The 27,304-nt window shown below is 38.8% G+C and overlaps 1 protein-coding gene across 4 annotated transcripts in view; it reads right to left on the reverse strand.

The window, feature by feature from the left end:
* dnah5 (dynein, axonemal, heavy chain 5) overlaps positions 1–27,304 on the reverse strand; it is a 94,289-nt gene that overhangs the window by 34,146 nt on the left and 32,839 nt on the right. For all 4 annotated transcript variants that reach the window (XM_072394644.1, XM_072394643.1, XM_072394642.1 and 1 more), the window contains exons 32-62: positions 27,185–27,277; positions 25,818–26,017; positions 25,495–25,648; positions 24,934–25,097; positions 24,587–24,743; positions 24,288–24,500; positions 23,919–24,143; positions 22,824–22,996; positions 21,622–21,692; positions 21,195–21,302; positions 20,831–21,018; positions 19,883–20,077; positions 19,373–19,507; positions 19,056–19,163; positions 18,342–18,495; positions 16,947–17,093; positions 15,367–15,608; positions 14,926–15,102; positions 13,907–14,111; positions 13,579–13,721; positions 13,096–13,230; positions 12,704–12,826; positions 12,380–12,593; positions 11,858–12,081; positions 10,347–10,545; positions 10,068–10,240; positions 8,717–8,847; positions 3,291–3,444; positions 1,820–2,087; positions 623–746; positions 203–310 (exon numbers count right to left, since the gene is read on the reverse strand). In XM_072394644.1, the coding sequence (XP_072250745.1) occupies positions 203–310; positions 623–746; positions 1,820–2,087; positions 3,291–3,444; positions 8,717–8,847; positions 10,068–10,240; positions 10,347–10,545; positions 11,858–12,081; positions 12,380–12,593; positions 12,704–12,826; positions 13,096–13,230; positions 13,579–13,721; positions 13,907–14,111; positions 14,926–15,102; positions 15,367–15,608; positions 16,947–17,093; positions 18,342–18,495; positions 19,056–19,163; positions 19,373–19,507; positions 19,883–20,077; positions 20,831–21,018; positions 21,195–21,302; positions 21,622–21,692; positions 22,824–22,996; positions 23,919–24,143; positions 24,288–24,500; positions 24,587–24,743; positions 24,934–25,097; positions 25,495–25,648; positions 25,818–26,017; positions 27,185–27,277 (5,105 nt within the window). The remainder of the gene's footprint in view (positions 1–202; positions 311–622; positions 747–1,819; positions 2,088–3,290; positions 3,445–8,716; positions 8,848–10,067; positions 10,241–10,346; positions 10,546–11,857; positions 12,082–12,379; positions 12,594–12,703; positions 12,827–13,095; positions 13,231–13,578; positions 13,722–13,906; positions 14,112–14,925; positions 15,103–15,366; positions 15,609–16,946; positions 17,094–18,341; positions 18,496–19,055; positions 19,164–19,372; positions 19,508–19,882; positions 20,078–20,830; positions 21,019–21,194; positions 21,303–21,621; positions 21,693–22,823; positions 22,997–23,918; positions 24,144–24,287; positions 24,501–24,586; positions 24,744–24,933; positions 25,098–25,494; positions 25,649–25,817; positions 26,018–27,184; positions 27,278–27,304) is intronic.

Raw genomic sequence — 27,304 nt, forward strand, 5'->3', positions numbered from 1 at the left:
ACCATTTTGGATTTTATTATAATTCCTGATTTATAACCCATTTTAGTTGCTAGCTTGCTGCACAGATTTGTTAAAAGTACAAAACAGATATAAAGGAAATGGGGAACTTTAGACAGGGATGAAAGTCATCTCAAAAACTGCAAAGGCTAATGCTTTGTGACACTGTGACAACTCTTTGATTTTATGCTTTAAATGTGTTTACCTGTTGGCCAGTGTGTGGACTTCAGACCTTTTCTCCTTATAGATGCTCTTGTAGCCCTGAATGAAGGAAAGGTAGGACTTGGGCGTGACGTGGGTGGAGCGCCTGTATCTAGATTTAAGTCAGGTTGCATTTGATTATTTTCATGACATATTAAAACGTTGAAAATTCATTAAGCCTTTAATGTAATTAATCAGAACCTTCATTAACTTTAATGCTTCCCTTTAGTCAGTGTTTGGTTCAAATGAGGGCCTAAATTCGCAGCTACATTTTAGTATACATACATTTAGCTTCCTTGCCTGCTGTGAGTTTGGGCCACTGTCCAAAAATCCCAGGCTGCAGGATTGTGCCATTTTCAATATATTTAGGTGGATTTATTATTTCATTAGAAAGTCATAAATTCAGCTTGGTGATATACTGTACCTTTGGAAGTAGTCCACACACTTCTCTGCGACACCATCCTGGAAGGAGCCCATGCACTGGACTACCTCTCTTTTTACCTGGGGTGAGCAGTCTATGTCATAGAGAGATAAGAAATGCTCCGAAACTGAAAGACATAAAGAAGGTGTTAAATTAAAACATTTGCATGCTCTCCTGTGTTTGCGTGGGTTCTCTTTGAGTACTCCTTCCTCCCACCGCCAAAAAGCATGCATGTCAGGTTAATTGGATGGATGAAAAAGAGCATTATGGTATGGGTTCTGGGTTTGTTGTTCTTTTCCACACCCTTGTGTTTGATTAATTGTGTTCACATATGTGTTTTTAGTCTCTGTGTTGACATACATAGTCTTGTCATCTCGTGTGTTCTTTCCTCCTTTAGCCAGTGTGTTGGTGCTCCCTGCCTGATTACCCTATTGTATTTGCTACTATTCAGGCAGTTTTTCTAGAGTTTTGTTGATCTTCACAGACCCCAAATTACCTCCACTTATAATCTAAACTAGCATTCCTTGATTATATGCCACAATGACTAAACAGCTACCTGAAAACTCTTTGTTGTACTCTAACAGCCTTCTCCTGCTTTGTGAGGAGCCATCAACCATTTTACTTTTCAGAGTGCTAAGCAGCTGCATTGATGGAGACCATTGCTACTGACACATTGTACAGGTTTTAAGGAATACTTAAAAATCTTTGGGATCTTCATCACCTGTTTTTTTTTGTCCTAACACTGACTGAATAAGGGTAAAGCTTAACCAAGTTACTTAATGTCTTAGACTTTGGTAAAAGTAATTTGGGGGGTAAAATCTATTGAGGTTCATCTTTGAATTGATGCTCAAATTGATGGCTTTAACTAGAACAAACTTTGTGTGAAGGTTTAATAAAAGATGACAGGCAGCTGAGGTCACACTGCAGGATTTACTGCAACAAGGACAATTTGAAAAGCTCAGATTTGATCTTTCATTCATTTTAAAAGTACATGGGAACAAACAGTGATAATATTCAGTGTCATGATGTCCCTGCCCTGATAAAATCACATATCCCAATTTTATAGCTCTAAGAAAAATTCTAGCAGTCAATTTTAAGAAATTAGTTGGGCAACACACTCTAAATAGCAGGAAACAAATTCTACCATTAGTCAAGACTGGATCACAACAACGTAAAACTAAAACTATTGGTGAAACGTACCTGCAACAAGAGCATCTTTTGGCCACCGGCTGAACCAGTCCATGGTGCAACCGGATATCAGTGCTGGAAACTTCAGCGCCCGATTACGGAACTTTTCCCCAACAGGAGAAAAGCACAGAACAACGTGGAGATTGTGTCGGACTCGTGACATGAAGTACTCATACAGGTTTTCATTGGTGGGTGGTCGCTTGGGAAACTCTCGTCGCATGACAGGGATGAGATCACTGAGAATCTCATCAATCTCATCACGAGCAAACAAGTTGGAAACCTGAGGACAGAAACAAACTCATTTACTTCACTGACATCACAATAATGTTGTTATCCAATATCTTTTTATTACTGTGTGTATGTATGTTTAAAAGATAGATTTCTTGAATCCCAAATAACATTTCCCGCATTATTATTATTTTCTTTTGCAAAAACACAGAAAAAAAGGCCTTTGTTTGATCATCTGATAAGTATTCTAACAAAAACTTCAATTTAGATGTAATTTCTATGACATTTTAGCACATTTAGATTCTTATCCATATAAGAAAAATTTGTATATGTTTGAAATCAAGTCTGTTATAGAAATCAATACATGTCAGGGTAATCACATGTTGTTTTTTCGTTGACAATGAACAATATTTTTAGGTTTAAAACTTTAAAAAAGCTGCACCTCATTATTACATGCAGATTTAAAAAAAAACTTTTTTATTTAGCATTGACTCGTTAGATTTTATTCGGAGCTGAATGCTAACTTGAATTAATATTTTGCAAACCTGACTCATTAGGTACTATCTCACTCTGAAAAGTTTATATTGTGCTGATTCATTCAAAGAATCACAATCTTACTGGGGTTTTATTTTTTCGAAATCCCTTGTTTATATGGAGGACATGTAACTGAGAGGGGAGAGGGTGACTTGGAGAACATGTGGTGTTGTGGTAGGCAGCAACATATGTCTACCCATCTGCTGAGTTGCTTCCACAAAAACACAACACTAACAGCACCCTCTTCCATTTTGTTTCTCTTGTCTCTTACATCCGTCAGTGTCTCACTGTCTCCCACTCACAGAGACAGAATCCACAACACAAACCTAACACACACACATATATGACACACAAACCTTCACCTGCACACAAATAGCTCTCAAACATCATCAACACTCTTCCCTGGTCCCCAATTCAAATTACCTCCCCTTGTAAAAGCATCTGCTGCTTAAACTGTTATCCAGAGAGAGGAGTAGGGGAAGGGGGGAAGTGGTGCCGAGAGAAAAGGAGTAAGACAGGGACCGCCTGTCACCAGATACCAATGCCACCATGATGAGGCAGACAGAGCACACCCGAACCCAAGAAAGATAAGAAAAAAAGCAAGAAGCAGATGGACAAGAAGCTGGAGAAAATGAGGAAGGAGATGAATAAAAAATAAATCAAAGTTGAAAGTATAGAACACTGAAAGGAATACAGTTATTTCCATGTGTATTCTTCAGACCTCTCCTGATGACAGAAGATTGTTCATGTACTCCAGGAAGGACTCGTCTTTGATTTCGTTGTCAGTAAAGATGAAGCTGACGCCCTTTCCCTGTTGGCCAGCTGTTCTGTACAAACCTTTCAGGTCATCCATCAGGTTAGCTGTGTTGTATGAGCTGGAAAAGAACACAAAGTGTAAAAAAAAAAGGTTTTCTCTGCTTAATGAAAGTCTCTCAGCAGGATCGATGCATAAAGGATCTTCAAATTCATTTTGCTCAAACAATTTTGAGGAGTAATCTATAAAGAATTGCCAGCAGCCTTAAAAAGAGCTGTGTGTATCTCTTTACATGGGAAGAAACCCTGCAAAGTGTCACTGGATTTTCAAGCTGCAGGAGAGCTTTTGATGGCGGAAAAAGAAGTGTGAGTGGGCTGATATATTTCTGACTTAAGAAAATGATAAAGCTTGTCCTACTTTCCATCTGCTTTTGTGAATTTAAATGAGTGATTGAGATGAAAATGAGAAATGAAAAGTTCTCAGATAAGCATCTCTCAGATGTCAAAATGTCTCACTGAATCATTATGAGACATGATCATTTTTAAATCAAGTAACATATATCAATCATTTTACTAAAATACTTAAGAAGCCTAAAACTTTCCTTTGATGTCTTTGAGGGATATGTATTGTCAGACAGGTATCATATCTTATAAAATCTCAAATGTGACCAGATCGCTGTATTACATATGCCCTGAATACAGTTCCCTCTAAACAGGATTCAAGAGGTTGCACAAGTATAAGTACATTCTCACGACCCAGCTGGAACCCAAATGCCTCAAAAGTAGAGGGCCAATATAACAGAAAATCTTTATTCTAAATGCTAAGCACCTAGTGGACATAACATACTAAACTACAGCTTAAGTTCACCCCTAAAAACACCCCCTCATAAGAGGAACAAGGGTCCTCTTATGGAGCAGTGGCTCACTGTATTTTCTGACATACTTTAGCACATGTCCAGGTTATATGCTATGCAGCCTCACTTTCATCTCCTTCAGCAGACAGAGAAGTGACAGAATGGGTGAGCAAAAGTCGAAACACCTTCACTCAACCTTGCCATAGAGGTCTGCACAAGCTGGTTTTTAAATCTAGCAGTAATATGAATTTGGAGCATCGTTGACCAGCAGGTTCAGCATGTCTTGTTTCAACTCTTTTCAATGGAATCTGGCTGGCGTTATTCTTGGCAACCCTGAGACAGAAGTTGCTTGGAGACAGTCCAAATGACTGCCCTGCTGAGCCAGTTTTCGACAACAGCTCTTCAAAGAGAACGTGGGCATAAAACTCCTGGCAAAAAGTATGGAGGATGTTCATTCAGTTATTCCTTTTTGGGAGAAAAATTACAGATATGACAGAAAATAATTATATTCAACTGCAGAAAATGATGGCTTTAGAAAAGTCTAAAAAAAAACTAAATCTGAAGATTGTTTTAGTAATAAGTAGAGGAAAAAATGATGGAATCACCATGCAATTCACACTCCAAAAATATTCAAACCTTTCCGCTGTTCTAAAAATGAGTGCTCGCAGACTTGAACAAATTGTTACACCTGGCTGGTTGAAAACATGAACAAGAGAGCTGTCAGTTGAAACAATGGAGAAGGGTTACAAGACTCTTTCAAGAGGGTATCAGACCACAGTATCAGTATCAGACCACAGTCAATATGCCAGGCGTTACTTATACAGTACATGTGCACAGGTGTAAATTGAATTTTTTCATTCCACCAATAAAACAGTAGGTTTGGTGACAATAGCGATTTTTTTTTTAAAATGATGATGATAATGATGCATCTTGCCACAGAGCAAAGTTTGTTCAAACTTTTCTTGGGGAAAGACATATCCAATAGTCCAGTTATTTCTATAGCCTCAGTTCTCTAAGTAGTATGAATGAGATGTCCTCGTATTCACAGAAGCACTTATACCACTACGCCTTCCCTCAGTGGCTGGTAGACATGACATCCATGTCAGGGCCTCATGTCTGTTTAAAGGATGCAGCATTTCTCATCTTTCAAAATAAGCACAAATTTTCTTGCTTCACCCAAAAAGCAAGAATGGCACTAATGCTACTCAGGAAACTGGGGTTACAGAAGTAACCTCAAGTTCTCTTTCAAAGCACCGCAGCAGTCTCATTATGGGATAGGGAGACTTATAGTAGAAGATAAGCTTATCTCAAATGATTGATCCTTTATGCCAACTTGTCTGGACGAGACAGATCCACCAAGGGAGCTACACTGAAGACAGCACCTTGATAAACCTACAAACAATTTGTTGTTGACCTATTGGTTTTCCTGCAAAACCAACAAAGCAAGGAGAAACAGCAGTCATTTACACACTGACAGTTGAGACTGCTATTTTCTTGTCAGTGAGGTCTGAAACAGCTGAAACTGAGCTCTGGGTGATCAGGGAGAAAAAAAAAGTGGACACTGCATGTTCTTCCTCAGTGCAGATGTACCTCAGCATGCTCAACCTATTCCCAAACCTGACCCATTACACATGAGATGCGTAGTGCCCCATAGTATCAATGTACAAATGGGACGTCCCCAGAGAACCGAAAGAAAGTGTTTCAGTGTCAGAAACATGGCAAGTAGCTCCATATAAATTATATGGATACGATGGAGATTTGTGCTCCCATCCACTGTTCTCCCTTTGAAAACAACAGCAAAGTCTTACAGGGTAGCATTGGTTGTTACGACCTTTTGTGGTGGAGATTTTGGCTATAAGGATGTCCTCTTTTGGCACAACACTGACACAGGCTAAGTCATCCAATGCTAAAAATCTTCATGTATGAATAGCTCAGCTCACCACAAATAGTGCTGATGCCATAAATCCTAACTAGTTGTTGAAGGTGTTTTTACACATGAACACTGAAGATGTTTAGTAAAATGTACAGACAATTTAGTTTGGACTTTTCTGCAGTTATCGTTCACCCGAGCACATCACAGCAAAAATTGCTTGATTTTCTTTACAACGCACTGAAAATAGCAGATGAGGGTCCTGATTGTGTTGATATGAGTATTGGATGTTTCTGCATGTATACAATAGCAGAGTGAGTGGAAAGCAGTATACTGGCCAGCGGAAAGAACACTCTCTAGCATACACATATGCTCACAGGCCCAGTGGCAGCAAATGCTCAAGAATACTTGCTGACATGTTGTCTTGTTTATTGTCTCACCTGCTGATGTTACAGACAAAATCTCCCCTGAAAGTCCAAAGTGAATGTTGCGTGCATTTGCATCCTCATATACCACTGCTCTGGAGCATCTTTAAAACAGTTAAGGACTCCACTATGTATGTGACAGTGACCTGAGACGCAGACCGTATGTGGTGTGTTTTTCCATTGCAAAAGGCGTCAAAGTGGACTTGAAAATACTCACTCTATCAGTCAACAGGCAGGCTGAATAATTACACATGAGACCCAGAAAGACTATGTTCTGACACTGTTAATACACTCCTTTCCCTGTTCACAATAAAGCCTCAATCAACAAGGTGTGCCAACATCATGCTTGTGAGCCCTCCTACTCTGAGCACGCCAGCAGCAGCTAGTCATCCGTCCCAACGTTGAATCTTAGGTTCAGGCTCAATCTCCTCCACTGCTTTGATCTGGGTTTTCAGGTTTGGTTAGGGTTTGGGTCCCAACCCAAGAGACTAACCTGCAGAGCCAGCCATCGATATATAGGCTCTTCGCAAAAAGTACAGGAGCCAAGGTGGTTGATAACAGGCTGGGCATGTTCCAGCCAAAGGCATGTTTAGCAGACCTTGTGTTGCAGTTTTGTTCCTGCAGGTGCACAGGCAGGCTTTGGAATCCCCCTGTGCAATGGTGTGAGGCAGCATGGAATGTAAAACCATTCAGCTGGAGTGCTAAAGGGAAAAACCTCATTTTGAGTGATAATCCTCCTCAGCCTGCATTCTAAAAAGTAAGGGGCAGAGTGCTTAAGTGAAGAATCTTATCCCATAGTGAGACATCAAAACAAGTGTTATAAATGAGAACTAAATCAGTGTTCAAATTTCTGGTGGAAATAGAAAAATGGTTTATTACGAGAATAGATCCAATGAGGCCAACATGTTAAATCGCTAAACAAGACAGTTGGAACCTGACTGATGAAGGATAATTGTCACTTTCTGTGTCCATGGTTGAGTGATTACATAGTTTTTTTTCATGGAATTCATTAATTCCAACAACTTTATCATAATAACTTTATCATATTTTTTTTTCACAAAGCAGAATGCTCAGCTCTTGAATAAAAGGAGTCCACAATGGTTTTGTGTCATATCTGCAATTTTTTTTTCTACAAAATGAAACGGCTGAATGAACGTCCTCTAAGAGTGGTGATTCCATACTTCTGCCAGGGATTGTAGGAACTGCATAAAGTACTGCTGTCCATTCAACCTTGCCTCTGTTCCAATTAGTGGCGCACGAAGCAAACGTTTTGTGTAATTATTATTCAAAGTGTTGTTTCCATTGGTGCACCGGGTCTGGAATCAGTGGTGGGAGACAGTCTGGCAACTCTGATAGTTTTTAGCCCTTAGCTTTAGCTTGAGACAATCACACTAAGTTGGGTAAAGAAAATGCTTGTTCTCTCAAATCAAAAGAACTATCAAATACTTGAATAACAAGTTATGCTCTGTTCCAATATATGAAAGTGCCCCAGACACTTTCCTGTTTGCCCCTCAAGGCTGCTACATTGTAGTAAGGGCTGTAGCGACTTTAAAAGGGGGAATATCCAGTAGGATAACATCCAGACAAATGGCTAAAAATTCAAAGATGATTAATTTTTTGTAGTTGTTTATATGAAAACAATGAAGAAGTTTTTTAAAAAGAGAGAAAAATGGACACCGTGAAAAAAAATCACTGAACTTGATTTTCAGGTAAGGGTCGAGTGTGTTTGTGTGTTTGAGAGAAACGTAAGCTGATACAAGAAAGGAGACACACAATAGTTGTGCCCATTCTCTCCAGATATGACTGTGAAGCCAAGAAGGAAACACAAGGCTCATTCATATTGATAGAAACCACTGAAATCTGTTAGAGACTTTGCCAATGGGAAATATGACTGCCACAAATGCACATGGGGACTGGGGGGGGAAAAGATTTGACAGACTAATTGGCCAGAGTGAGACAGAGAACAATGAAGCAGACAGCACTGTACAGAACAGACAGAGAAAAATTAAGCTTTGAAAGAAAAACAGATGATAGACTTATGAATCAACTACAAAGAGTTTCCCTGTTAAAAATGTGTTGAAGAGAAAAAAAATATTGTGCCATCGGTATGATTCCTTTTCTTTCAGAATGCATCCAGTGTTAGTAGGTCATTAATACTGACTCTAAGAGCTAGACAATTTTTTGCTTTTAAACTGTAAACCTGGGACGTATATAATTCTATTATTTTCTTGCATGCAGACATTACCGTGTGAGAGTGATTTGGAAGATCTTGTATCCTGCTATGAATGAGGCCAATCTGGTCAGGCTCTGTTTGCCAGAACCCCCGACACCCACCAACAAGGCATTACCTCCAGGTGTTCGTATTATTCTAGACACCTGCAGAAGATGTGGAAAACAACCATCAATGGAGACAAATAAGCTACTTTTTCTAAATGTTAGGCAGCCTCAAATGTTAAATTGAATGAAGCACAAACACAGTTCCAATATGGTTGGGACTCTGTAAACAAAAACAGGATCTCATAAACCAATTTTTTTCACAAAAATTAAACAACATATGCAGACATGCAAATTCCACAGGGAGAAATGCACCCCCAGAGCATCACAGATGCAGGCTTCTGAACTAAGCACTGATAAGAAGCCAGGTGCTCCCTGTCCTCTTTAGACTGGAGGAAACTGTATTGATGTTTCAAGAAAGAATTTCAAATTGTGATTAATCTGACCACAGTAGAGTTTTCCACTTTCTCTTGGACCATTTTAAATGAGCTTTGGTCCAGAGAAGCTGGCATAATTTCAGGATTCTGTTCACATGTGGCCTGTATTTAGAGCCAGCACAGTGAACTATGTTCACAGCCAATGATTTCTGGAAGTGTTCCTGAGCCCATGAAGTGCTTTCAGTTTTTACTTCTACAAGACTCTGCTTCTACAAGTTACTCTTATATCCAGTCATGTTACTTATGTGTTGCCACTTGATCTAATTAGTTGCAAAATGTTACTCCAACTGTTTCTTTTTAGTAGCAGGTATTTTTTTCCAGCCTTTTGTTAGTCTAATCTTTTTTAGACATGCTGCTGGCATTGAACTGAAGATGAGCCAATATCTTTCATGAAAGAGTAAAATGCCTCACATTCAACTTAATATCTTTTGTATGGTCTATTGTGAATGAAACATTGGTTTATGAGATTTGAAAACCATTGTGTTCTGATCTATTCAGATATTGAACAGCATCCCAACCTTTTTAGAATCAAGGCTGTGAAACTGGCACATGTTTAGGCTTGAAGGCTGTTTAAATATATCTGAGAACTTGAAATGAAAAAATCTTGAGCAATAAAAGAGAACTTTCAGTGTATTGTATGGTGTATGTCTGAGTAAATATGTTTTTTTTTTCCATTGCTGTACAGCTTGACAAGCTAACAAAAACCTAAAGATCTTTAGGTTGTTTAATTTTGAAATACTTTTTTGAAATACTTTTTTATATTTAAGTATTTAAGTGTAAATCTAGGAGAGATTTACACTTAAATACTTAAATATATACTTAAATATAAAAAAGTATTTCAAATTCTGTTGTTTCTTTAGTTACACTAATATGGCTCCACAATACCTTGACCAGATGTATCATTGCATCTTGAAAGAAGACCATGTCCATGCCAGTACCCCTGATGCTCTCGTTGTAATGGAACAGGAACATGTTAAGACGGTCTTTTAAGCTCTCAAACGACTCAATAGGCTCGTATACCTTGGGCAAATCAAAGTCTGAATCTTCTGGCTCTTCCCCTGTAAGGAAAGTCATTTCACATCAAAGTGACCATATTACAAGTCAGAGAGAGAATCAAAACATGATGACATCTTCCACTAACATGTATTCTTATTTCACTGGTACCTGTGGCTTCAGGGGCATCTCGTAAGAAGTCAACAAAGTATCTCTCCACTCCATAATCCACTATACTCTTGTGCTCCTCCCCAAGCTCCTCTTCCACCAGGTTTGCCAGTGCTTGGTCAAACCACTCCACGTCATCAGGCATTGTAAATCTATCAGCTATCACACGTTTGCACTCATGCTTCCACAGCGCCAGCAATACCTAAGAAATAATGTTAATGTTTTCATTGTATATATAAGTAATTCTTGACATAGATCAACTAAGTGTTACTGATTCAGTTCCATTGCATAAAAAAACGGGAGCCCAGCCAGTATGGCAAATATCGTTCACAGGAAACGGTTTTGTTCCTCAAGTGAATAATGGTACTGGTTCAGTGATGATTTTACACCACTGCATTCTGGTTGACATGTTTACTTGACTGATTGTTATCAGTTTTATTGTTATGTCATCAAGAGTCATTTGTTTCGGTAGCCATAGCTTCTGAGGTAGAAGGCTTATTCAACTTTATTCAACTATTCCACAAGGCCACAATCGATGTGGAGTGCACCACCTAACCAAGAACTTAGTTTACATGGCCAGAATGTTACACCCAACCTGCAAACACGTAGATCTCTCTCTATTACAGTAAATCTTCCACACCACATTATGTTGTAGAGCTACTCGATGTCTACCACTAGATAAAGATTCTAATCTTTCTGTCAGGCTCTTTACTACTTTTGAGAAACGAGGCTCATGTCTAAAGTAGACCAGTCTAAAATGACCATCATTCTAATGTAGGTCATTTTAGATCTTCAAAAAATGAAAGGTGCTGCCTTTTATCTCAGGTTCACACTCAAGAAAGAGCCTTTTAATGCTGCTACTATACTTGTCTGACTGTGTGGACAATGGTCTAGTGTAGACTCTGCAGCAGGTAGTTACGTCTGCACAGAAGATCATGAGCAACAGCTTTCCAACAATTGAAGACATTCACATCAGCAAATATAAGTACAGAATTATCAGTATTATGAAGAAATCTTCCCACCCTGCTCATGGACTACTTAACTCTCTACCTTCAGGACGAAGACTGCACTGAATAGAGGCCAGAACAACCAGACTGAGAGACAGCTTCTTCCTGTTAGCTACTCGTAAGCTGCTACTCACCAACACTGCCACACACTAGACTCTTTCATGAAAAATACTGCAATATTATACTGGCAACAAACTCTTCTCATGTGCAATAACACTGTCATATTTGCAATTAGATTGGTCATTAGTGAGTTGCACAGTTATGCTCCACATTTTTCTAAACTGCATTTTTCAAATTCTGCTTGGCTGACTTTTTTTACATTATACAATTTGTTATGTTTGTTTTTCTTTTTATTACTCTGTAGAGAGTCTTCTTTATCCACTGGAGATTTAGTGTCCAATTTTACTGCTGCTTACTGGGACCTCAGTGCTTTCAATCCCTTTCATATACTTAGTTTCAGCCACATAAATGTGATGTTGAAATGTTTGATGTTGAAATGTTTTTCACCTGGACAGAATCGACCACTTCAGCGGTAGTGATGAGCATGCCTTGCCAAACCCTGGACAGATCTCTCAGGTTGAAGATGTAATGGAACTTTGCTGGTGTTGGAAGCATCTTGAGCTTGATCAGCTGCCAGAGATGGCGAGTCAGAGGCACCAAGCGAGGCACGGTGCTCCGAACCTCCTCATTGAATCCGCGATGTGCGCAAAAGTGGCCCTCACCAATCACACCTGGGTGATAAGGTTGGTGGTTTGTTTGTCAGAATATTTTATCTGAAGTAAGTGATACTGAATGCATCTGGAAGTAATTATCTTGGTAAATCTGTCAGTTAATCTCTGGAGCAAAAATGCATGACACTGTCCATTAAATTACTCTGCATTAAAATATATTCTTTTCATTATTAGCACCCTTGTTCACTGCAGTGTTTTCATCTTTTCCCAAAGATGACACTAATTTAACAAAAAAATTAGCAGCCAAATACTCTGATGTAATTTAAAAATTAATTGATTCTCACACACTTTTACCCACCAAAAATCTTATCTATGGAGGCATTGGAGGGCAGAGTACAGTTAAAGATGGAAAACTGCCTTTTTAGTCTCTGTGGAATGTCATTACGGCCTCCTCCTGGATGAATCATAGCTGCCAGGAACTGAACATCAACAATATTGGTGAACTCCCCAGGTTTCTCCAGATTGAAGAACCCACTCTGCTCCATCAGCTGCCTGACAATCTCATTAGTCACCTACGATGCAGCAAAGAAAGTAAGCTTAAAAGTGTACATCACACTAACCATATCAGGAAAAATACTCATTATTAAAGTTATTTAAGACTCTTTTTGTGGAAATCTCCAACCTGGTCTCCCCACTCGTTTATGACAGGCATGTTGATATCATCTATAAAAATGGACATTTTCTTCCCAGCAGGGGGACCATAAGTGGTCCCCATCCTCTTATCCACATAGCTCTCTACAGTTCTCTAAAAGAAAAACAGCACACAAAGGGAGAAGACAATTAAGTGATTGGCATCGAAATAGATTTCTTAAGTTCTGCTGAGACATAAACGACTGTGATGTTTCAGCAATGAGCTGGTAACAGGCAGTCCAGTCATCAAGTACACAATAACTTAAGACAAGTCAAGATATACAGTTTGTCGAGGATCCAGCAAATACAGACACAAAGAATGAGGCAGTAAACTGTTACATCCAAACCAATTAAGAGAAAAGTGAACAGGCTGTCCTGCTTTACCTGGAACATGAGTGGTGTGGTAGCAGAGGAGAAGTTAAGACTCTTGCCCATGTGGGTTTCAGGGTCATACTTCGACATGTAACCCTTGATGATTACAGTTTTGGCTGTTCCTTGTTCTCCAATCAGCAAAACAGCCTATAACAAGAACAAAAAGTACATTTTCAATCAGCTTTACATATCTTTAAAGAATAAATCTGTCTGTCAAGATCATGCAGCGATAAATCTGGCCTCAGATCTATCAGAGATAGTAAGATCTGTAAGAGATAGAAACTCTTATGGCTTCTAAATAGTCCTGGTTACAGCTCACTCTTAGCCCTGTGCCACATGAGGGGTGAGTCAACATTTTGGTCAATAAAACCACACATTATGTCAGTAAAAAAAGACAAACGTGACACATCTGTTTTCATATTTCAAGACTGAGGGCTGAAACTTTTATTTTTTTCCTGACCACAGACATTTGGTTCTTCAGTTGGTGAAATTTACCTTGCCCTGCTTGGCAACGGTCTGAATTAGGAAATCTGTCCTAACATTGTCCACATTGGGGACCAAGATGGAGCTGTATTCTGGGGTGAGATCAGATCGATACACGTATTCCTCAACTCTGGTGCTCCAGTGGACCCAACGACCTGGAAAAAAAGGCATTTACATCAAAACAAGACAGTGATGCTTAAAAGTAATCTTTTGAATATACAAGATTTTAACCGGCACTGTAAAATGCAATTGCGTTACACATGGTACTAAAATAACTGCTTGTAAAGGCACAGATTCTGTTTTTTTTTTCTTTGGCACTTGTTCATAAATGCACAATTACCATCTGCTGTGACGTAGTAGTCAAACATAGTGTCCTCGCTGTCAGGACGAATGTCTGGCAAATTGAGACAGATACTGTCGTTTCCTCTGAGCCACAACTCCATCTTCCTCCGGTCTTCCAGCTCAAGTAAGGCACCAGTACTCCACATGAGAGCAAAAACATAGAGTCGCTCCAGGTGCTCTCTGGATAATTCACCACTTTGCTCCTGTAAAGTAACAACCATGTCAGATGAAGGACTCTGAGGACTGATGAACCAAACCAAAATATAAGGACTAAAAATGTATGGAAATCACAGCAAAATAAATACATTTTTCCTATCTTTTTTCATGGTTCATTGTGTTAAACCAAAAAAATTAAGATTCTGAGCACTCTCAAGAAGTATTTTGAAGTATTGTTCTCTATTTCTCTGCAGCCGTCCTTCCCTCTATTTCGACCAACAGGCCTCGCTAGAAAAAACATCCCCACAGAAAAACGCTGCAATCATGATGTTTGATTGTAGGGATTTAAGAGATTTGAAGAGATGCTCAGCTTGTAGAATCCTCCACACATGCCAGTGAGCATTGTGGTCACATAGCTCAATCTTTGTTTGATCAGATCAGAAGGTTTGATTTTAAAATGACGAAAGCTACGTCACTTCTTCAGAAATGTTCTTTTACATTGTTCAGATCTGTGCCTTCACACAATCCTGTCTCACAGGTTTTCAGAAAATTCTCTCTCAATCATGGCTTGGCTTTTACTCTTACATACACTATGAACTAATCCTAAAAAGAAGCAGGATCTCATGTCATTATTATGCCTTCAAGTGCATGAATAAATCTTTACCCTGAGCAAGTATTTGATACAGATTTACAAAACCAGACTATTTTTCTTTGAACAATGTTTTTTTTATATTTAAAAGTTTTTTTTCCCTTTTACTTGAGCAGTCCTTTGTTGTGAAGCACTTTATGAAATATACAGTGTGACCCATTCAAGTGCTGTCTGTTCTCATGGATGGAAATTCAGACAAGCTGTAACTTTACCTTCGGCAGAATGAGTCCCTGCAGCATGTTTATACACTGCATGATGACAAAGGCCTCTAGCATGTCCATCTTGAACTCTAATGACTGTACACTGAAGCGGTACAGCTCAGAGAAGGAGGAAGAGAAGAGCTGCCTGAGTACCTCTGCCTCCTGGGAGGAGCGTTTCCTCAACCAGCCCTGGGATAGCCAAGCATACCACTGTAGTTTGTTGCAGCTGCAGTAATAACATTATTTTCAAACAATCTCTTTATCATTATTAACATAAAACATTGCCAAGTTGTGTGGTGTTAATTCTATTTTTTTTATACAGTGCAAATGTCAGCAGGCCAAGATAAGTAAAGGATTTTTTAATTATTTGCCCTTTTTGGGTTCAAGATTCTTACTTGAAGAACTCTGACACTGTATTTGTAAATGAACTAGTTTTTCCTTTGGTTTATTCACCTCCAATATAGGGCTCCAACTGAGCACAGAGGAGCTCATGAACACCATGCCATTGCGTGACACAGTGGCTGGAGAGGCGTTGTCAATGTTATGTGGCTCAAAAACCACCTTACAGTTAGGAGCCATTGGTATGCGATCTCCATTTGCCAGTGTAAGAGTTCTGTTGTCGTCTAAAACTGAGTTTAGGTTTTCAATCCAGATGGCATCAACAGGTCCATCCAGAACAATCCAAATGTGCTCTCCTGAAAGAAAAAACAGAGTACACGTGTGAATATGATACATTCAATCTGATTGACTTGGTGTTCTAACCAGAACTAAGATTTGTTTTTGTTCTCATCTCTTTTATTTCATATTGTCAATTTAGATGCAAATGAGAGTCTATGTTGACTGTCAAAATAATACAAAGTAATTGCTGGTCAATAATGGCTTTGGTTCACACTCCCATGAAATTATTAAGCTTGTTTCGTGCACTGAAAATGTTTTATTTTGCTTTGTAAGCATTGACCTGAATATTCTAATCCTGAACCAACAAAATAATTCATAATATCACAATTGGCATGCATATAAGCCAACAGCAGCTTTTTATGCAGAGGTCAAAAGAAATCAATCTGCTGTTTATGAATCATATGAATCACAATGTGTGCACAGCTTGCTTTCGCTGGGCATTTCTTTGTGTCTTGAACACTGTAGTCATGAGTTGCAGACCCATTACAACATGGACTACTTTTCTGAAATCCTCTAAAAAGCAACTAGGCAGCACACATAAACAGGAAACAGATACAAAGAAGCTAGTTATAAACATATGCGACATATCCTAGTCATACATGTGCAAAACAGAAATACATACCAAGTATATCAGCTGCATATTTGAAATATTCAAGCTAATCTGCATTCATACTGTTAAGAACATACATCTGAGAACTGTGAGTTTAAGACTTTTTTTTTTTTTTAAATGTCCTAAAATATTGACTTTTTCACCACAATGTTTTAGCATACTTGAAATGGTATGCACATAGTGTCAAAAGAAAAAAACACAGTATGAGGGGGATTTTTTTTAGAAATCATTTCATATTGTCTCTCTTCCTTTGATGTTGAAAGGATGCTATTATGAAACCATGCTTCATATCCAATAGAGGTTTTGTACATCTTCCTATCGAACCTCAAAAGTCTTGACTGAAAATATTCAAGTTTTATTGCTGTCATATTTCTGTGGACTATACAGTCTGCATTCTATGTTGAAAACAGTAAAAATGTAGTCAAATTCTTGGCTATATAGGCTTTTCCAGATTTATCTTAACTGATATTATTTCTTGCTTTCGTGGCAGTTTTATACTTGAGTCTGACACACAACAGATGGCATTTATAGAAAAGTTATATTGTCATGTTTGTTGCCGTGCACACTTACACATTTAGAGCATAGGGTTGTCAGTTCAGATCAGACCTTATTATAATTCATACATAGTCTATGTAAAAAAAAAAAATTAATTTTCTAATAAATGTGGGCCTTTTAAGACAATGGGGTCTTAACTTTTATCACACTCCAAGTAAAAAAGAAACATTGAATGAGAAACGTTTCTGACCTTTCTTTGCTCTCAGTGTTTTCCTCCAAAGCGTTGAGAAGATGCCATCAGTCCAGTCATTTGTGGCCACATCAAGTCGGCCAAACATCTGAGGCGCAGTGATGGCTTTGGGGTTCATTCGCATCTCTCTGTGCGGTTGACCACACTCTGGGAGAAGGAGACATTGATCGAGACATTTTCTGCATTTGAAAGGCTGTGAGCCTTGCATGTGATTTGCTGAACTGCTGTGTCGTGGCTGCATGTTTGAATCCGTGCCACCGACCTCTCGGTTGCAACTCATTTGCGGGGCAGTAAATGTCTGCACAATTGTTTTTAAACACAGATTTGACACTGATAAGTAGCATAAATGGGGTTTTGTGTGATGGTTCATAAGACGCAGAAGTGAAAACATGAAAGTTTCCCTGCTGTAATTTGAAAGCAGTGAACACCGAAACTATTGTGAAAGGTGTATTGTTGCTGATATGAGGTCAAAATGAAAACCAACAAATGTTTTCATTGTCTCTTTGGCTGAAAGATGCCTCTTCTCTCATGATGCCCACTTCACAGAGAAATAACAGGCATAACGCCGAAAGTTTAGATATCACACCTGCAGCATCTCCAGCAGCCTCATACAGCTGATGTGGATGCTCTCATCTGTTAAAAAGAGGGGTGAAATTAAATTCATGGTGTTGAGCTCGTGCCCATTCCCTGTGTAAAAATATATAATAATGCATATTGTTCTTGGGTCATGTTTCACAAAAATAAAACCTACCGCTTTCGTCTTATTTTAACCAAGCAACTCCTTGAATTGCCCAGTTTTTTTGCAGTTAATATAGATACAGTATATATAGCAGTAATCTATTTTAAGTTGTGGCTTACAGAGTTGAGAGGTATCAGCAAAGTCTTATGCCATCATTAGTTTTAACAGTTTCTATCCTTTCACTCCTGATGTTTGGTCCATTTATGTTCTTTGGCACCTCTACTTGCAAACACAACTATATTTTCTACATAAGCACTTTACTGCTACAACCAGCTCTTTTTGTGTCTGACTTTTATTACATCAGGATACAAAACCACATGCTTAAGTGTCTTGGGAAATCAATGTTTCTTCATGAAATTGCAAATGTATTCAAAGAACTGCTCCAACATCTAATCAACTCATCTGCTGCACATTAGGTTCCTGTGGTGTTGAGAATGAACATTCTATCTTTTCTTAAACCATTACGTTTCAAAGTTAAAGATCGTGGCACGATGAAATGCTGGCCTATCACAATAGATATAAAAATCAACAACTTTTGTAAAATTCAAAGGGAGGAAAGTTTATTCTCCCTCTTGTTGTCTCTCACAAATGCAAACACACAAGTTTCGAAAACAGCCAACTTACTACAACTTTGTGTGTCATGTACAAAATCTTACCTGTCATAGCTCTCATTAGTGTGTGTATACAAGTTGTCTTTCCAGCCCCACTTGGCCCCAAGGCCATCATGCCATGTCGAACCCTCTGAGTCTCAAACAGCTGGATGACCTTTAGCTTCCAGGGAGGGTGGATGATCAGGCCTGCATCCTCGACCTGAGGGAGCAAAGCATGTATTGTCTTAATCTTGTTTATTAGATGCACAACTGCTGTGCCTAAATGTATACCAAGTATAATGTCATGTTCTGAACTATACCATTAAGACCTTCTATTGTCCCAAACTTTAAATACACAGAAGTCTAAATTGCAAGAGGGGTGAAGCCCAATAATCCAAGAAAGGAAAAAAAGCAGGTATTTACAGACTAAACATTTTACTGTAGCTCTTATTTACTATTTCTTCTGCACAGTGTTTTTCACAGATACTTAGGTTAGACCTTTGACAGAGAACAAATGGCACCATTTGTAACCCTTCGGGTGCTATATCTTGAGGCACTTAAGAATGACATGAAAAATACAGCAGTCTCACAAGCCATTAAGCTTTTGCTTGGTTTTATTGAGCTTCTTCCTTTCTCTCTCACCATTTGTTTACCTTTTTCATTGTCCTTGTTCATGCTCCCTCTTTTACTATCCCTGCATCCCACAATCCCACCATAATTTTCAGGAATTTAACCATTTTTATTAAAACAAAGATAAACTTATGCCTCACTCCCTCATACCTGTTTGTCAATGGCAGCCTCTAGTTCAGGGTAGCCTGCTTTATCCAATTGGATGCCTGGGAAAAGGTCCTCAATCAAGCTCAGGAAGAGGGGCTCATCCTCATCGATCTTATAAACACACATACAGTATGTTCACACATTTGCAAAAAACACACACAAAACTGCTAAGAATTATTTGCTTTCAATCTATCTTCAATATTCTGCATTGTGATTATTTCATAACTAAACAGACAAATTAACTACTTCTTTCATAAAAAGAAAAACAATGAAAGAAATCGTATCTACTTGAAATCTGATTGTATATCTAAAAGCCTGACCAGTTTGGAAAGGTTCATGTCCCTAAGAACCCTCATGACAATGGTGGACTCTGTGTCACTGGGGTTGGCTCGCTTGGCAGCTCCCAGAGTTCGCAGAACTGACAAAATGTTCCGCAGGCCAAAGTCATAGTGAACCTGGACAAAAACAAGTAGCATTTTAGATTAATTTTAGTTTGCAAACAGAAGTGTGAAATGCTGTGGATGTGTAGCTAAAGTTCTAAACTTCCACAGCAGAGTTCACTGGCATTCTGCAAAGCCAGCCAGTGTGTTTACATTGTATAAAATCAAAGCCAAATGCAGGAGAAAACTACCAACACACCCACATCTACTGTACAGGCATCACACTGTTCTGATGATATTCTATTGTCTTTTTATACATTCTGGCTCTATGCATGCCAAATTTGCAGGTGGGCTTAAAGAAGCCCTTGGTGTTTACACATCTGTGATAGCCAACCACTTTGTGCTTGTAGAGCTTGTGGAGTTTTTCTTTATTTTTATTTGTATTTTTACCTGTTTAGAGAGTTGCTCCTCACACAGCTTGTACAGAGTGAAGAACTTGCGAGCCAGCTCCATGTTGTCTATAAATCCACAACTGGCCAGTTTTACCCTTATAATGATCTGACGGTCAGGAACCATCATGGCTACAGAGCGGAAGTTGATCTTGAGGTTTTCAGGAAGCTCCTGGCGACCTGCATAACCTGGGTTCTGATTATTGAGGTAGGGGATGGGATGATATTTATGATAAGCATGAATAAATGTTAGATTGGAAATTGTATTGAATCAAATGTTTGGATTTCATATCCTATGGCTATGAAAAACATATTAAAAACATACACAAATACGTAGATAACACATGAAATACAATCTACCGTTTGTCACATACACATGCAAACCAGCAGGAGTCATCTTGCATGTACTCATGAGGCTCATTGATGAAGTTAAAACTGGTGCATAATTAAAGTTAATTTCCTTCAGCTAGTGAAATCCCTATGGACAACGCTTAGACCTATTTTTCCAGAGAGCCTGACTTTGACTACAGAGTATGTATAAACACAATGCAATTTATGCCCACTGATTAAACCTTATGAATAGAATGAATAGAATAATGCTCTCTATAGAAGAGCAAGGTTTTTGTCGAAAGCAAAATTAATCTCTTTGCTGTAAATCCAGCAGCTAAAGGCTGCCCCAAAAGGCTGATGATCTTCTCTTCAAGAAAACAAGATATTGATTAAGTCAGACAGTTTGACAAAGAAGAGCTGGGCGTCAGGAGGTGTGTTGTAAAGTGGTTTGTAGAAGAGGTAGCAAAGATAAGCATGAGAAAGCAGTTCAAACGGAACATGCAGTATGTGATTTACTGATTTAATTCATTGAACAACTCAACCTATGAACCAAGATGTGAACTGGGAGGAGAATGTTGCCTGCTGTGTTTTGAAATACCAGCATTATCCTGTTACTGACCATTGTAAGGAAGATCCCAAACTCTGGATTCATGTCAACATTGTCTCCATCAGTGAAGACAAAGTTTTTGCGACGTTCTTTCTTACAAGTAAGAACTATTGCAATCTGCTGGGCTGCGACCGACAGAACTGGGAGGTCAATCCGGTTGAACTCATCAAAACAGCCCCACGAGCCAGACTGAGCCAGACCTGAAAATGAAAAACACAACTTATGAGTACTATTACAAACTAACATTTCTTAACCGTTTATATATCATAAAGCTACTCTCTTCTCTTTATACATCTATAATTAATTATGGGGAAAATTGCACAAATTTAGTTCAAATCTAATAATATCTATTATTATTTTGCTTTGTGACTTTTACCTTTGAAAATTCTTCCCAGTCCTCTGAAGTCCATCTGGTCAGAACAGTTGAAAACCACAACATACTTTCCCAGACAGCGACCCATGTCCTTTGTGGTCTCGGTCTTGCCTAATAACAAAATATGTAAATCTTCCGTATTCTAAAATAAAAGCAAACCATGATAATGCTGGCGAAAAAAAAACCTCCAGAGCACCCACTAAATTTAACTCTAGACAAAGTGGTTCTAAACTCAGATGGATACTGCCTTTTTATCCTCTATGATTCTTCATTTGTATGAATTGTAACTGTTCAGTTCCGTCGTTTATCAACCTGTACAGCCCCACTGCCAAGCCTATAGCCAAGCTGATGATTAGCAAATAAATAAACAAAGCAAACTAATTAATAAATACATTATTACAAAATGTGAAAACTATTCTTTAAGTCTTACCTGTTCCTGCAGGACCAGCAGGAGCCCCACCCATACTCATACAGAGAGCCTGGGCTAAGGTGATGTAGCACCTGAGAACAAACAAATGTTCATGTTTTTCTTTTCCTAGCCATCTTTCTATTCTCTCAAATTCAGCTAATAATCCACAAAGCTACAGCATACATGATTGTCTGCATGGAGGTTGGAGGTCAGACAAAGCTAGAAAACACTGGCCTTAAAAATAATGGGGACTCATTTGCTCAAACATACTTCAGCAAGAAGAACGGCTGACCAGAGGATCTGACCCTTGGCTCTGGTTTAACATATAATCATGGGAAACTGTGCTGGCAACATTATCAACTTTGTACAGAAAACATACAGCAAATCAGATCGGTATGATTAGGAACAATGTCCAGAGCAGATTTTTTTCTCATCTTCATTCTTTTGCTTCCATGTACAACAGTACAAATCACACTCTTATGTATTTTTTAAACCTGATGGAGCAGCAGGGAAGATGAATGACAGAAAATACACAAGAAAAAGGACAGAAAGAGAAAGACACTGTACTGTAAAAACATGTACTATCTGAGGAGAACAAATCTGAAAGTGTTACAGGCAAATAAAGATGGTAGTGAAAACACCAGGGCTGTTTGGTGCCTTTTGTATGCTAATAATTTCCTCCCTGCTGCTGCCCCTTCTTATCTCCTTCTCATTGTCTTCTCTTTTAGTTTTTTTTCACTCCTCACATCTTTCTCCTGTCTATAGTTAGTCTGACTCAGGTTGTTGGCATATTTCGGCCTCCTTTACTCTGTCTGATTGAACTGATTGAACCCCCCCACACACACCCACACACACAAATCCAGTCATTAGTTCACCAAATACATGGTAATCCATTTAATACAAACTTGTTGTATTGGGAACATTTGCACAGTAAATACAATTACCAGTGCCACAGCAATTTAATAGACTACCATATTGCTGTTTTAATGCCTCTTTTGTGTTTGCAGTACAAGGACAAAGGTTGTGCTATCTAAGTTATGTCACTCCTTTTGAAAGGCTGCTATATGTATGACTTGAGGCATGTACACTAATTGCAGACTTAATTACAAAATATAAGTCTTACTTTCTGTACAATTATTCTTGTTTGCCTTGTTTTTAATCTATTTCTTATAAGAAGTTATGTGTGTCACAATATGTGTATGCCTTCAAGGATGGTCCTTTACCTGTCAGTCAAAGGTGTAATGACAAGTCTTTCTGTGCAGCCCAAGAATTCATTCTGGTAGACAAAGCCTACATCTGTGATGTTGATGATCATCTTGTCTGAGTCCTCATTGAAGTAGAAACGACACTGCTTCAGCCACTCAAAGTCATTGGGGCTTTTCACATGCAACCGGCACTAGAAAGAAAAAGGGTAAAGACATAAAAGAAAGAGGCACAAAGAGGGAGAGAGCAGGGGTGAAAAGATGGAGATAAGGGAGAGAGAATACATTGCAGGAAAAGAATAAGAAATTGAAGGGCATAATTAAGAGGATGATGTGAGGTGAGATATAAAAGCAGGAAAATAGATGAAAGGAGAGGTGAAAGGACAGGATGCATGAGGAGGGATAGAGTGGTTACATTAAAGAGTTAAAAAAAGAGTAAGGTGAGGATGAAAGGAAAAAGGTTAAAGACCATGAAGAGAAAATGGATTGGATGGAAGGTAAAAAAGATGGGAAAGAGAGTGCAAGGAGGAGGCAAGTCAAGGTGACAAAGTGAAAGAAGGTGACAGAATAAGGATGTGATAAGGACAGAGATTGAACAAAAAGAGGTAAAATGTGTAAGGAGAGACAACAATGGGAAGGAAAAGGGGCAAAAGTTAAACGATATTGTGGAGTGAAAATGAGATAACAGGACAGTGAAAAGATGCTCAGGAAAATTGAACAGGACAAGGTTAAGATAGAAGACAGGATGGTATCAAATTAATAGAGGTTTGGGAGGATTGAATACAAATGCTGAAAAATATGTCACAATAAATAATAAATCGCTTCATCTTGGAGAGCAGAAGCAATATAATGTGCCTGTAGCTTAGATTCAAAGGCAGCCCTTCCTCTGTGCCTAAAAGTTACTTGGCAACATGGTTTTGTAACAGCATCTCATCTTTGCAGGAAGCACCATCTGGAAATCTGACATTACAATCCTTAAGACTTTAATCACACCAAGTTTTATAAAGTTGTTGCTATATTGAGCAGGAGATTAGCAATACATCTCAATCTGAGCAAAGAAAAATGAATAATTCAGTGTACTTTGGGAAATTCCATTGGAAAGTGAAACACACTAACCAGTTCATCAAATATGTCCCTCTGGTGGACATGGATAGTGATGAGGGTCTCGTACTTGGTCCTCTCCACAGCCTCCAGATCTCTCGTGGTCATGTCAATAAGTGTGTTAAGCAGATCCAAGAAGAGCTGGTTGGTTTTATGCATAATGCGACGATCATACCGCGCATTGGTAAGAGCTTCCTCAGAGTCCCTTGTCCATATCATCTGGATACCAAGCAAGCCTACCTGGATTCAGCACAAGTCAGAATGTGACCATGGTTTTGTTTAAGGAATACTCGAGTATTTTCATGTTTTTGAGGAGTATGTAGTCTTTGGCCGACAGGCGGGGTGCCATGGTCCACTATTGGAAATGTTCTGGGTATGACTTACTTGAGCGGGGTAGGAGTTGAGGAAGTCAATGAGCTGGAAGCCAGAATCCTGGATGGCCAAAGCAGCCTGTCTGATCACCAGGTGCAAAGAGCGCTGGGATTCTTTCAGCAGAGCATTTAGCCACACCTCCACATTTCCTTCTGCTGTGACAGGACGCTCCAGCTCCACGGTCTCCCCCTCTCGTGATGACACAGCCAGAATACGGTCATATATCTAAAAAAGGTGACATGTTTAATTCGTCAAAATATTGACTTTTCTAGTTTTTCATTAGTATGTAATGTACACAAGATCAAAATCACCTTGTCATGGAATCTGACAGATTTGATGTTGTCGAAAACATTGAGAAGATGGGCCTGGATGGTGTGGGAGTCTGAGGCCTGACCCAGGATCTCCAGCAGGGCAGGGTCAGAGACAAAGAAGAAGCGTGGAAACAAGAGACGCTTCTTCTCCAAATAGCTGTTTAACCACACGATAGAAAGTAGTTAGTGACAGACAACAAATAAGGTAGTTGAGAGTACAATATAAAAAGCTTAGATCACCCTAAACGCTTTCTACAAGCACCCTCTCTGTATTTTAAATGTTTAAAATATTCACATGTCAAACTGCGTGGTATGAGTTGAGCAGAAATTGAGTCTTTTGTGCTCACCCTGTGAGCGACTTCTGGCAGATCTCCAGCTGTTCGAGGAGGTGAGGAAGCAGCTGCCCCATGGTCTCATCTCCCACACACGACTGTACAACATTGGGCATTTCATGGGCACGCATCATGATCTTCACCCAGGATTTGTCAATGTTTGAGAAACGCTTTGCTTCCTGAAAAGATTGACCCAATCATTCATTCTATTGTAAACTGCACTTGTTAAAAAATGACTCACCATGTAAAAAAATGTGTTCTGCAGCTTATTCTAGAATTTAAAAACTAAAATATTTCTATTATGGATCTGTTTTGCTCTAAGAGGTAAAGATTCAATGAAAACTGAATGGAACTTTTTAGAATGAGCTTTGAGCAGTTAACTATGACACAACTTTAAGAATAATTTTTAAGTCGGGCAGCTTTTTCCTATCAAAAATGAATTCTAGATCGAATGTTAGTGTGTTTGCATTAATAAAAGAAAAGTATGAATTTAAAGTTAAAATTTCAGCCTTATAAGCAGATTATAAATGTGTTTTGGAGAATAGAAAGTAAACAATTCACTGCAATATATTTTACCTTAGGCAGCTGTTTGGCAATGTCTCCACCCACAAACACAGCCTCCAGGTAGATCCAGAGATTCTGGACCGTCATCCAGTGTTCGATGATATCAGTGGTGTTGGAAAGATTCTGAACCCATTTCTGAATCTGGGCTTTGAATGGGGTGTTGTATCTGTGAGAGAAGTTAAATCTGCACGTAAGCTGTAAAGTGTGATACACACTTGTGTGGTTGTCCACAAGTCGGTCCATTTACACTTTCTCAACTTGGGATGGCAGAAGATTTTCCCTGTATTCCCTTAACAATTCATAACACACAGCAATGAGACCCAAAAGTGGCATACCTGTTGCTCATGAGAGACCCCAGAATCATCAGGCTGTCCTCCATGCTGGAAATGATCTCTGATGTGCTGTCTCCTCTCAGTAGCAGCTCTCCACGGGTCTTAAAATTGGCAAAAGTAAAAGTTTTGTTGTCCCACTCAGCAATCACTTGCTTCAGCTTCTGCTCAATATCTCGTTCCTTCACAGCACTGATGCAGATATCCTGTAAGGGAACCCCCCCCAAAAAATATTTAAAAACATTAGCAATACAAAAGTTGATGGCAATGACATGCATTCTTTTCTCAAAGATATCAGTTAGATTCATCAGAATAAAATCTTTATGGGACACATGCTCCCATTTGAGTTTAATGGCCTCATGAAACAAATAAAAAACTCTATGATTAATGCTCACTGCACTGCAAGAATATTGAAGCTGTGTTCATTGCATGTTAACCTTCTGCAAGACTTCAAAAGCAACTGAAAAAAACATTCATGGGTGCATTGATAAGATCAATAATTAAGTATCTTTTCAACTTCAAGAACATAAAGTCAGTAATGTTTAATGGATGATTCAGTGCAGAGTCCAGTGGAATAAAAAATAAGTCAGGTAAGTCACATCACAAATCAAACAAATTAAATATATAAATAAAGCATTCATCTGGCCTTTTCATTGTCAGTGACCAATGAAAAACATGGAATGATCAACTAAGAGTAAGACCTCAAGCTAACAGATGCAAAGTTATTCGGGATGAATCACTATATACACAAATTGTTTTTTAGTTTATTATTCTATTCAGTAATTCATTTAGTTGAGGAAATGCCCATAAAAGTCCCAGCTCCACAAGGACAAGGAGGAGGAGGTCGTAATTACTGTAAAAGAGAAAAATAATAAAGAAAGACATTAACAATAGTCTGACTGAGACTGGTTGATTAATTGATCAATAAGTACCCTTTTATATGTCATAGTGGTAGCAGGGTATGCTTATTGTGGCAGGAGAGGAGGAGAGTGAGTCAAAGATGCCGATTAGCTCAAACACTACCTTCTTATCCAGTTATTTGTCAAGACCTGGTGCAGCCTGGGCACTAACAACGCCAGCTGATGCCGGATGCAACTCTATTTGCCTTGTTTGGAAAAATTTTAAAATAGAGTTTTGTGTAAATGTATATAATGTGGTAGTTTCAGCTAGCTGGGTACACGTTTTCTATGGCCGTGTTTGAGTTCTGTATGAAAACGTGATAGGTGAAAAAAAATAAAGTGAACTGCATGTTATACCAAGTCCCCACCTGGCATGTCTGTGCCAATAGTACCCTAATAGCTATTGTTTTAAATCATTAAGAGTGACCACGCATTTTCCTTGACATACATAAGGCACCAATTCTTCCTGCTTACCTCAATCTCTTCTTTATATTTAAGAAGAGGAGCCTCCATAATGTTTCGTAGCTTGAATGTATCAGTTTCCACCTCAAAGGTATGTCCGGTCACCTGGACACAAAATCAGACAAATTACAG

Source organism: Leuresthes tenuis, unplaced genomic scaffold, assembly GCF_036924035.1.
Source record: "Leuresthes tenuis unplaced genomic scaffold, fLeuTen1.0.hap1 SCAF_10, whole genome shotgun sequence".
NCBI classification, from domain to species: domain Eukaryota; kingdom Metazoa; phylum Chordata; class Actinopteri; order Atheriniformes; family Atherinopsidae; genus Leuresthes; species Leuresthes tenuis.